Raw genomic sequence first — 12879 nt, forward strand, 5'->3', positions numbered from 1 at the left:
TGCCAGTATGTTTTCAAGTGATGTATTTATATCACCACATTTGTTTCTCTAATCACGAGTTAAACCACACATACAGTAACCTTATAACTTTTGTATTAAATTGCTTGAAAATGTTTGTTAAATTATGTGAATTTAACACATGAATAATTGAATGTAAATATATAATGGGTATTAAATAACCCGAAAATCTAAGCATTTTCGCAGAAGGGCGGCAGGTGGCATGCCGGCTTAGTGACACCTTGTGGCGGATGTATGCCACTGCAGCTGCCACAAAGCTGGCGGTAATTAAACAAGGTTTTATTGGAAATAATATGGATAAAACATGATTATTTGGAAGTAGTTATAGAGTAACAGGTAGCTAACAAATCATTTGCCCACACACAGCAACAGGAATGCAGCAACAGCCGTGATATCTTCTTGGTAAGTGCATGCCAGTGAAAGTCCTGCAGCCAACACCGCAATTGCCACTCCCACTGCCACAAGAAGAGCCAGTAGTTGGTGGGGATGTCACAAGAAGTGCCAGGACTTGGTGGAGGTTCAGCTTTTATTGGAAATAATGCAATAAAAATATGATTATTTACAAGTAGCTATAGTGTAACAGGCATCTGTAACAAACAGTTTGCCTAAAAACAGAAACAGCAGTTCACAAAGAGCCGTGGCACCTTCTTGGCAAGAGCATGCCAGTGAAAGTGCCACAGCATGCCACACAGCATGCCAGTGAAAGCGCCACAGCATGCCACACAGCATGCCAGTGAAAGTGCCACAGCATGTCACACAGCATGCCACAGAAAGTGCCACAGCATGCCACACAGCATGCCACAGCATGCCACACAGCATGCCACAGAAAGTGCCACAGCATCTCACACAGCATGCTATAGAAAGTGCCACAGCATGCCAGTGAAAGTGCCACAACATGCCACAGGAAGTGCCGGTGTCAGATGCCGCTGCCACAAATCACAGCATGCCACAGGAAGTGCTGGTGTCAGATGCCGCTGCCACAAATTGAGCCTGCTGTCTCTCAGATTATGAAAGGAGTGACTTTATCTAATCGTTTTGCAAAAGCTTTATATATTATTTTAATATCCACGTTGATTAAGGATATGGGACGATAACTGGTGGGCAACATAGGATCTTTGCCTGGCTTAAGCAGAAGACTGATGGTGGCAGAGTTCATATTAGCTGGAAATCTGCCATTTTCCTGAATTTCTTGCAACATTCTGTGAAACGTTGGTGCCAGAATATTCCAGAACTCCTTATAAAACTCAGTAGGGAATCCATCTGGACCTGGAGCCTTTTTATTGGGCATGCTTGTTAAAGCTTCCTGAACTTCAACTGTTGTCAGCGGTGAGTCCAGTGTCGTTCTTTGGTTATCTGATAGTTTAGGAAGTGTAATTTTATCCAGAAACTGCTTGATGACATTGTCTGATGGATTTATCTGTGATGTGTATAAAGATTTGTAGAAATCTCGGAAGGTGTTGTTAATACATTCTGAATCATGTAATGTATTCCCATTGGAATCTGTAACCGCAAATATAGTCGCTTTCTCTTTATTTATTTTTAACTGATTAGCTAAGAAGCTTCCTGACTTATTGCCATGTTCAAAATTATCTAATCGAAGTTTTTGTAAATGCACATTTCTGTAAGTGAAGCCTCAAAACATTGCACAAAAGCACCTTATTACCTCATCATCTGTTATCTGGGAGTCATGAAGGACAACTGGCGAGCTGTTTATTTATTGAAAACACGTTATCAAAAATATTAGATTTAGGTCATAAGTGTGGTATAAATTAATAACACCTCATTCAATAAAATACCATAGATTCACATTATATCTCTTTATTACAGATTTTGCTGCTAAACACATCCAGTAAATTTTAAGTTTCTAATAAAACTATATTGTACAGCTGCATTGTAATTTTTACTTAAATACTAATTAGAGTTGTGGTGATTTTGTTGTTTTGAGGTTATTTACCTTAAAGATGTTTTAAATGAATGATTACACATAATAAAACATTCAAAATATAACAATTCTCAGATGAGAAATTTACAATATTAGATTATATCTGTTGTCTCATGTGTGTCTGGACTCAACAAAACGGGTCCAAACCAGAACCGGATCAAAGAACTGGTTCCACTTATTCAACCTGGGGAATCATTTGACATTTTATTGCTGAGTTTACAGTTTTTGCTGCTAAAAGCAAAAGAAAGGGAAAAAAAGAAAATATTCTGGTGCTGATCAGCTGGTTTAGAAAACAATGTTGAAAAATGACCAAACCCAACAGAACCAGAACATCAATTCCGAAGGAAAACAAGTGCTGACAATCTCTGACCAGTGTTGGGCACGTTACTTTGAAAAAGTAATTAGTTATAGTTACTAGTTACTTCTCCCAAAAAGTAACTGATTTACTAACTGAGTTACTCCACTATAAAAGTAACTAGTTACCAATAAAAGTAACTATTTGTTACTTTTTCTTTTCTCTCCCCTCCCCCCCCAAATGAGCTGATGGAACGGATCGTGCTAACGGTACGGATCAGGTAGTGACAACCATAGACATCATAGATGTAGACGCATCGTTGGCCGCAGGTTCACACGTCAACGTCACCGCCATATTGTATGTGGCAGAAAAAAGTCAAGTTCTGTTGTAGTGAACGTGGATCAGAGAAGATGCTTTATTCCTGTGCTGCATGGAAATTTATTCAGGCTGATTCACTACTTGTATCTGCCTTCTATAAACTAAGGCTGCACCATGTTGCAACTGGACACATTAAAGCTGCAGAGTGGCAACACTAGGAAAAAGCTGTGCAAGACCATTCTTTTTTTTAGCTTGCATACAGTACAGACTATTGTATTTAGACATAGATGTGCATATATAGATTTTCAAGTTTTTTAAATAAGCCAAATAAATAGCTGTGATTATATATAACTATAGGTCAAAATTATAGCTGTCTATACATATCTATATATTTCTACATAAGTAAATTATATATATATATATATATATATATATATATATATATATATATATATATATATATATATATATATATATATATAAAGGGGGAGTGGTGGCCTAGTGGTTAGAGCACAGAGCTTCGGCCCCAGACGTTCTGAGTTCAACTCCCACAAGCTGCCATGCTGGGTCCCTGAGCAAGACCCTTAACCCCCAATTGCTCCCCAGGCGGCGCACAGTGCTCCCCAAGGGGATGGGTTAAGATGCAGATGTGATTTTATCCACTGTGAGTTCAATTATATATATATATATATATATATATATATATATATATATATATATATATATATATATATATACATATGTGTGTGTGTGTGTGCTATGAATATAATGATCAGTTTGTTAAATCTAAACATTGTGGTCTTCATTATTTCATAAAATCGTCTCACATGTGAACCTTTAGGAACAGACTTTTTGGGGGAGTATTAAAGAGGTAAAATTACTAATATGAGGAAAAAAAAGACCTAGGACAATAAAGTAAAAAAAAAAAGTGGTAATGTTATGAGAAAAACGTCATATTATGAGAATTAAGAGGGAACATTTCCAGAATAGTCATAAATTGGAGAATTATTTCACTCCTGGAGTAATAGGGCCAGGTTAGATTATTTTAATTATTTTTATTCTTTACAAGAATAAATTAAGGAGAATGAAGCTAAAGGGATACAAAAATAAACTTGTAATATTACAAAAATAAAAATATTACGAATACAAAGTATATTCTGAGATTAAAGTCCCTCTGATACTGTTTAAGTGACTGACTAACTGCAGATTTGCCACATTTAACGTGGCGGACGCTCTGACACATTCGCAGCAGAGGCAGAACCCGCCCAACGACGCGTCTGCGTATGTGATGTCTATGGTGACAAGCACTAAACACCCACCACTGTGAATGCAGAAACACCCACCTACCCAATTTCTCTGATTGGCTGAAGATGTAATCTTACTATGCATCAGCCAATAATTTCTTAGAGGTTATCTCATTCTCCCTTTTTTCATGACACCATGCGCACGAGTCCTATCATGAAGTGAAAAAAAAAGTTAATTGTGCGAGTTGAGTAACGTGCAGTAACGGGGTGTTGGCAATGATAACGGCGTTATAGTGACAGTCAAAGTAATTAGTTAGATTACTCGTTACTGAAAAAAGTAACGCCGTTAGTAACGCCGTTTATTTCAACACCATTATTCCCATCACTGACTATTGATTTCTGTGCAGTTTAGACATAAAACAACAACGATCAAGAAAATAATCTGCTGGAGATTTAAAAACCAGAATCAAACTCACTGAACATTCAGTGGATTCTGTCTATTTGGGTTTACAGAACTCAGCAGAACCTTCAACATAAACCCCAGCATGTAGAGGCTGAGTGGAGGTGGTCTGGACTCTGTGGAGGAGAGTCATGGTTTCAGAGACGCTGTAGAAGGACAGAATACCTGCTCTGTGATCCAGGTACACTCCTACTCTGGAGGAACCAGGACCTGAGATGGAGGTCCAGATGTCGTTGTGACCAAATTTATAACCTCCTTGGGAACAATCTAATGCCCAAGATTTGTCATTAGCTCCAAATATACTCTCATCTCCTGCTCTGCTGATATTCTTGTATGCGACTGCTACATAAACTCTCTCTCTCCACTCCACCTCCCAGTAACAACGTTCAGTCAGACTCTCTCTACTCAGAACCTGAAGATAATCAGTGAATCTGTCTGGATGACTAGAATAAGACTGAGGTTGTTTCATCCTTGTCACCTTCCTGTTCCCCTCTGATAGTAACAGATAACTGTATGCTGTGTTTGGATCCAGTGTGATTTCACATGAAAATCTCAAGAATCCAGCTCTGCTCTTTGGTTCTGGTTCTGACAGTAAAACATCCACCTCAGTGAGTCTCAGTGAGATGTTTGTCCGTGCGTCTCTCAGGATGTCCTGTAGTTGATCTCTGAGCTCTGACACAGCTGCTGTCACATCCTCAAAGTAGCTCAGAGGACGGATCTTGATGCTGGATGAGTGTGTAGACTCACTGAGTGCTGACAGTGAGGGGTAGTTGTGGAGAAACTGGTTGTGATCCTCTGTGTCTGAGAGCTGCTTCAGCTCAGCGTCTTTCCTCTTCAGCTCAGTGATCTCCTGCTCCAGCTTCTCCTGAAGCTCTTTGACTCGACTCCCTTCAGTTTCCTGCTGGGATCTGATCTGCTGCTTCACATCAGAGCTTCTTTTCTGGATGAGACGGATCAGCTGAGTGAAGATCTTCTCACTGTCCTCCACTGTTTTATCAGCAGAGTGCTTGATGGCCTCCAGCTCCTGTTGAAGCAGCTTCACATCTTTCTCTCTGTCCTGGATTCTCTGCTGGATGTTTTCTCGTCTCACCTCCAGCTCTCTCTGCCTCTCAGTCCTTTCTGCTGCAGCTGACACTGTGTCGTGGCCTTTATGTTCATCCATTAAACAGATAAGACAGATACACTTCTGATCAGTACGACAGAACATCTTCATCACCTCATCATGACGAGAGCAGATGTTCTCCTGGAGGTTCCTGGAGGGCTCCACCAGCTTGTGTTTCTTTAGTGGAGCCACATCATAATGAGGCTGAAGGTGTTTCTCACAGAAAGAGGCCAGACAGACTAAACAGGACTTGATGGCTTTCAGTTTTCTTCCAGAGCAGAAATCACAGGCCACATCTTCAGGTCCAGCATAGCAGAGATCAGCAGGAGCAGCTTGGAGTCCAGTCTTCTTCAGCTGCTCCACTAAAGCTGCTAACATGGTGTTTTTCTTCAGAACGGGCCTCGGTATGAAGGTCTCCCTGCACTGAGGGCAGCTGTGGATTCCTTTCTGATCCTCTCCATCCCAGAAGTTTTTAATACATTTCATACAGTAGCTGTGTCCACAGGGAATAGTCACCGGATCCTTCAGTAGATCCAGAGAGATTGAACAGGAGAAGGTTTCTCGGTCCAGCTGGTTCTGCTCCATTTCTCCTCTCGGTCACAGTGACTGTGTGAGTTTTATTTCCTGAAAACAGCAACAGCTCTGAGCTCTGATCTACGAATCACGTGTCAGAGCAGAGAGGCTGCAGCCAATCAGCTTTCACCTCCAGCAGATGTTGCTCCACCAGCTTCAAGGTGTGTCTGAGAGCAGGAAGAACAGGGAGGGTTATCAGGCTTTACAGCCTGCAGAATAAGGAGCAGAGGTTGCCTTTATAAAGCTTGTGTACGCACAAAATGCGCCTGAAACATGTGAATCCCCCTTTCCATGCAAAATTCAGATCTATAAAAAAAAAAAACTTGAGAGGAAAATATTCAGTCCTCACAGCAGAGTGAAACACTTGTACGGTCCGTGTTGTGTGCGAATGAAATGGTAAGTCGTCATGTGTTATTACAAACTGTAACATGAAAGCAAAGTCCGTCTAAAATAGTGACCGTCTTGAATCGAACAACAGCACCCCCCCCCCCCGTTGTACAGTGTTGAATAGAACAACAGAACTCCACCCCCCCCCCCCCCCCCCGTTGGACCGTCTTAAATCGACCAACAGCACCCCCCCCCCCCCCCCCGACAACAATCTCACTCTCAACAGTCTTCAAAAGTTGAGAGGTATGGTAATGGTAAGTGTTAGGTTTGGCAGCCAGGACGAGGTAGAAGCTCACGTAGGCAAATAACTCTTAACAGCTTTTATTTAGAACTCGTTCAGCAGACCAGTAACATCTTGTAAATTTTTTCATTCCACTTCTCCTCTCCTTTCATTCTCTACTCGTACACCACCTAGTGGTAGACACAACATTCCCCCCTTACTTGAAAAGCTTGCATATACCCATTTAGCATAAGACTGAACATCAACCTCATTTAACAGTTTGTATGTCATAAGTAGAACTTTAGCTGAAATCAAAGTAGGTGGTTACTTAAGCCAACAAAACCAACCAAATATATTCAGCAACCATGTACTTTTAACACTTGAAGTTACTATGAAACATAATTACCAAATGTAGCCATTGAAAAATAAAATCCAGGTGTTTGAAACATTTTGTACCATAAGAATTGATTCACTTGTACCCAAAAAATGTAACACACACTCATTTATGTACTCATTTACTCATTTTTAGCTTGTTTGAAAGTCCTTGAACCACACTGGTTGAGCAGCAGTTCTAACACTTTTCCTTTGAACCCCTAGGTCACTCTTTTCTGGTTCTGTCATTTTTACATGGAAACTTGCAGAATATCGTGAAAGTCTGGCAGCTTTCCACCTTTTATTGTCACTGAGTACATAAGTACTTCCTCCAATCTGCTTTTCAACACAGCGGTGGAGTAAATCTAGATGAGCCTTTGTGAACATGATGAGGTCTTCTTACCCTCACCATATCTCCAGGTTTGAATGTTGGTGTCTTGGCTCCACGGCGCTTGTCAGTATACTGTTTAGACCTCTCTTGTTTCTGTTTAACTGTTTCTCGTACAGTAGTGCATTTTCTGCTTTTCTCTGAACCCGGAAAGACATTCACTTTTGTTTTCATTCCTCCTGTTGTGCAGTAGTTCTGGTAGAGATACTCCAGTTGTGTTATGTGGCGTTGCTCTATCGTTTTGTAGGAAATCAGTCACTGTGGTTTTCCAGACTTTCTGCATGTGTTCAGCAGTTACGAATGTCTCCTTAAGAACTCTATTCCATCTTTCAACAGCACCATTGCACTGTGGATGGTGAGATATTCCCCTCTCTCTGAGAAAATCTGCAAAAGAGCTGGTAAGAAATTGTGGCCCATCATCAGTGACTATGTAATCAGGGTTCCCCTCTCTGCTGAAAATAGAATGCAGAAATGTGATAACAACATCAGTCGTTAAAGCGTGAGCAAATGCTACTTCTGGCCATTTACCGTAATAGTCCACTAATGTTATAGCGAATCTACATGAAGAACCAGCAGTTTCAAAGGGACCCACAATGTCCAGAGCAACTTTCTCCCACGGTCTGTTCGGCAGTTCAATAGGCTGTAGAGGAGCAGGAGCAGTTTGAGCAGATTTGTCGTTCATTTGGCAAGTCGTACATGAAGAAATAACAGACTGAACCATTTTGTCCATCTGGGGCCACCAGTAGAGGTCACGAAGTCTCTGTTTTGTGCGTACAACGCCTTGATGTGTTTCATGTGTGAATGACAGTAGCACGTAAAGCAACAGGAACAATGTATCGATGTTCACCTCTCATGACCAGATCCTGAGATGCAGAAAGTTCATTCCTGATGTGGAAGTATGGTATTAAGACAGGGTCCACATCCTTCTTGCACTTTGGCCAGCCTGTCCACGGAGAAGTGTGAGTTCATGGCATTGTGAGGAAGCAGAAGTGAACTCAGCAACAGACAGAGCCGACACCACGGCTGCAACCATGTCAGGTTCATCAATAGGAGTAGAGTCCATAGGGAGCGGCAACCGTGACACACAGTCTGCAGCCTGATTTTGTGATCCAGGCCTGTATTCCAAATCATAGGTGAAGCACAGTAAATGTGCAGACCAGCGTGCAACTCTCATTCCAGCATGCTCAATGCCTTTGGTAGCGAGTAATGTCGTCAGTGCTTGATGATCAGTCCTTAGCGTGAAACGTCGGCCCCAGAGATAAGACCTCCATTTTTCCACGGCCCACACACGAGCAAGAGCCTCCTTTCCCACTGTGGAGTATTTCCGTTCTGCAGAGGTCATCGTACGAGATGCAAATGCTGCAGTTCGTTCAACATCATCTGGGTGTATTTGGGTCAACACACCACCCAGGCCGTAATCTGAAGCGTCTGTGGTGACAATGGTTGGAAGTGATGGGTCAAAAAGAGCCAGAACAGGACTGTTCAGTAAAAGGTCTTTTAATTCCTTAAAGCTTTGATCAGCCCTTTCAGTCAATACAAAACCAGAGTCAGCAGCTTCTCTCAGCACAGCCCGCATTGGTTCCACTAATGTGGCAAAATTTGGAAGAAACTTACTGTTATGGGAGTTTTGGGTGGAATTCTAAACAATAGTAACTGAGTTCCCATCTTTACTAAATGACAAGACGGTGGTATGACGTTCCAGCACTTTTATTGAGAAACAGAGCAGAGATTTACATAGTTGGAAAGTAATCGCACCCCACGGTCCCGCTGCAGTCTGCGTCTGCCCTGTCTCTGCCTGCCTCGCTTTTCGGGCTTCCCCTAATACTGCACCGTGGCCTTCCCATGAGACAAAACAAAGACAGTCTATCGTAAACAATCAGTATCCCTCAGCAGCTGCAGCATTTTGCCTTGCAATCAGCAAACAGTGGATCTTATACACAGACATCAGGTCTCCAGGCCTCCTCTGTCCGAGTGGTGTGAGGCCATAGTGACTTCAGAATAATAATTCTTATATTACTTACTGCACCAGGAGATCATATCAAGGAAGGAGCGCAGAGAAGGTAGATCATGTGGTGGTGGTGCATTACAGACAGCTGCACTATGATCTGGATCAGGAAGGATGCCATCTTTGGAAATGATGTGACCAAGAAACTTGAGGCTGGACTGTGTAAATGTACATTTCTGCATGTTGAGTGTCAGGCCTGCCTCCGTAAGACGCTGGAGCACAGCATGCAGTCGTTGGTCATGTTCCTGTAGAGAAGATCCTGAAACAATTACATCATTCAAGTAATTGTGCACACCAGACAGTCCTTTAAGCACAGTTTCCATCATTTTGTGGAATGCAGAAGGAGCAGAGGCCAACTTGTAGGGAACATGGCAGTAACGGAAAAGTCCTTTGTGTGTAATAAAAGCCGTGAGATCCCTACTGTTCTTATGTAACAGGAGTTGATGGTATGCAGATGCCAGGTCTATGGTGGAAAAAACACTGGCACCCCTGAGCTCACTCATCCATGTGGGGCAAAGGGTGACTGTCGGCAACAATTGCTTTATTAGGTTCCCTCAAGTCAACGCACACTCTTGGTGTGCCCTCTTTCCTTGTTGTGACCACAATAGGTGAAATCCAGGGAGAAGCATCAATGCGTTTGATAATTCCCTCCCTTAACAGCAAATCCAGTTCCTTTGACACAGCGTCTCATACTGCAAATGGAAGTCGGCGACGTTTTTGCCTAACTGGAACTGCATCCTCACGTACTTTAACTTTGTGCACAAACCCAGCAACACAGCCAATAGAAGCAGAGTCTGTTTATGTCTGCAACACAGGTGCAGCAGAATAAGCATGTTCAGGAGTTGGAGCACGGATGGAATCGGAGCTAAATGTCCATTTCAGTGTTTTTATCAGATCCATTCCGAGTAATGCAGATCCTCCTTTAACTACATACAAAAAAGCAGAAGCAGCGTTGTCGTGAAGGGTAACTGTTGCTTCCAAACATCCTATTACAGGAATATCCTCCTTCAAGTAAGTGACTAGTTTCACCTGAGGTGCAGAGAGATGACACTCAGGAAAATGTCTGTTGTACAGAGTCTCTGGTATGATAGGAACAGATGATCCTGTATCAATCAGTAATTCACAATCAGCAGACTCTCCCGACGCAGCTTTAATGTTCACATTGCAAAACAGTCTATCAGTAGTGTTAACTTCATTTGCAGTTAACATGAGCACAACCACTTCAGGCATTACTTCCCCGACTTGTTTAGCTGAGCGGCAAACTTTAGTAAAGTGTCCAGTCTTACCACAGCTGTTACATCTTCCAGCGGCTGCGGGGCAGCTTCTTGCATTCCCCAGGTTATTTGTCGATCCACAGCGGTAACAGGTGCGCGTTGTCTGCCGCGCAGTGCGCGTGTGGCTATTTTTAGAAACAGCTTGCCGGTGTTTTTCCTTGCGTTGAGCAGGTCCGCGCTGGGCAACCGTGTGAACAGCAGTAGCTCCGCTGTAGAGTTTGAACGACTGAAAAGCGTGTTCCACTTGACAGGCCAGCGTGACAGCGCTGTCCAGCGTTAACGAACATTCCAGGAAAAGCCTGTTTCTCACCTCCGGTGCATAAGACTTCTCAATCAACTGATCCCGCAGCATCTCGTCCTCCATGGCTTCATAAGCACATGTGATAGCCAACTCACGTAAAGCAGCCATGTATTGTCATTGGTCATTGTTTATATTTCAATTGTTTACATAAATCACCGCTGCACCTTATCCTGTAATTTACTGCAATTTACTGTGATTTTTTTAAGCTGTATCACGGACCGCAGAACCGGTAGGGCCGCGGCCCTACCTACTTTTGATGATCAAACATGTAAAATAATATATATATATATATAAATAAAATAAAATTATTCAATAGCTATTTTTTCAAATGCACAGTAGTCTATGGCAGCAGCATCATTCTCCAATGAGAAAGCGATAAATCATCCCATCTAAAAATGTATTGGCTGATTGTGTCATGTGATGTAAACAAAAGTTTTCCCACACAATTGCAAGCCACATCTGCGCTGCTTATAGGCCCGTTTACACTACACTTTTTTAACCGAGCCGAGACCAGTCCGAGCTCGGTAACTGAGATAACTCTTGTGTGTAAATGGTCAGCAGACTGAACCAGACCGCGCTAACGATAACCGGACCGCGCTAACTGCAGACCAGTTCATCAGCAGGTCTCGGACTGTTTTTTTTTGGCCCGGTTCCCTGATAACGAGGAGCGCATGAGCAGACCGCGTCATGCCCTTACAGTCAGCTGACTGTCAGCGGGTTTTCCGGCATGTCTGGCTGCACGTCCCGATTCACATTCCATTTAGACAAATTTCAGACATTCATAATAATACTAGCTTCCTTACCGTGCCACACGGTTTCCAGTGATGACTCTGCTTATGAACCTCAGCGTCTGTTGTTGTTTCCTGCGTCTGTAAATCCTTATTAGATGTTCATTTGTCTTATCCACGTCCCAAAAGCCGACTCTGTCTAACAATAACATCCTGAATATTACGGGTGCCGCCATTTTGATTTGCTCGGTCCCGCCTTCAACCCTAGAGAGCGGTAGTACCGCAGATCGCCACTAGGAGGCGAGGAGCAACCAAGGAACCGGGATAACCGAGATAACTCTTGTGTGTAAACGGCTGCATTTATCTCAGTTAACTGGACCAAGCTCGGACCGGTCTCGGCATGGCTTGGTTTTTAGGTGTAGTGTAAACGGGCCTTATGACTGCCTCTACTTCGTTTGCTTCGTAAGCTATAAGGCTGTGTCCACTGCAAGTGCTGAGAGGTGTTTCTCGTCCCTCCGTCGTATCAAGACCTATCTGAGATCGACAATGACCCAGAAAAGACTAAATAGCTTGATGTGCGCCCACACACACAGGGATCTTTTGACTTCAGTGGATGCTTTGAGGATAGCCAGGGACTTCATCCAGCATAATGGCAGACGGAGACACTTTTTCGGGAATATTTAGAGCAGGTGTGAGTTCGACTATTTTTATTCTGTAAATATTGTGTTAGCTGTAATATAACGATTGTAAGTATAAATAAATCCGGGGCGTGTGTGCTGGAACGTCAGAAAAAAAGTTAAATAAAAATTCGGTGCCGATTTTAATTATAACATAGCAGACACATTTATCATGCTCAGGGACCACAGCCTATGAGAAAGCAATAAATTCTGGTGTCTAAAAACGGATTGGCTTGTCTTGTGTCATGTGACGCAAATCAGTTGCGTGATCAAGGGGATGCTGGTGTTTTATGTGTATGCGGGCGCGTGTGTATGTGATGGGTAGTGGTATTGTGAGTATTGCCTGATGGGCCCGACCAATTTGAAATGCGTTCCGCGGTCCATGAGCTGTATGCAAACGAAATTTTGTTCTGTACGCACTCTGTGCATACAAAATGACAATAAAGTTGTCTAAGTCATTGAGGCACAGTCTCATCTGCCCTCTGCGTTCTCTGTCGGAATTGGTGTCTCGCCACAACAACGTTCACCTTCGGTGCAAACTGTAGTTCCAATGCCGTCACTGTATGAAGTGCCGG

At 42.8% G+C, this 12879-nt stretch overlaps 1 protein-coding gene across 1 annotated transcript; it reads right to left on the reverse strand.

Moving 5' to 3' along the window:
* Positions 1-4208: 4208 nt before the first annotated feature.
* Positions 4209-6145, reverse strand: LOC118562279 (tripartite motif-containing protein 16-like). Its single transcript, XM_036134550.1, has 2 exons — positions 5505-6145; positions 4209-5423 (listed from the first exon to the last, which is right to left on the reverse strand). Exons 1-2 carry the CDS (start codon positions 5962-5964, stop codon positions 4315-4317), a joined length of 1569 nt encoding a protein of 522 aa, XP_035990443.1. The 5' UTR covers positions 5965-6145; the 3' UTR covers positions 4209-4314.
* Positions 6146-12879: the final 6734 nt, after the last annotated feature.

This window comes from Fundulus heteroclitus, unplaced genomic scaffold (genome assembly GCF_011125445.2).
Source record: "Fundulus heteroclitus isolate FHET01 unplaced genomic scaffold, MU-UCD_Fhet_4.1 scaffold_85, whole genome shotgun sequence".
In the NCBI taxonomy this organism is placed as follows: Eukaryota; Metazoa; Chordata; class Actinopteri; order Cyprinodontiformes; family Fundulidae; genus Fundulus; species Fundulus heteroclitus.

Excerpts from the sequence above, each read along its gene's own strand:
- LOC118562279 (XM_036134550.1), bottom strand. The coding sequence starts at position 5,964 with ATGGAGCAGAACCAGCTGGACCGAGAAACCTTCTCCTGTTCAATCTCT. Across the intron at positions 5,424-5,504 it reads CCAGGAGAACATCTGCTCTC|GCCACGACACAGTGTCAGCT; the intron begins GTCATGATGAGG and ends ATGAACATAAAG.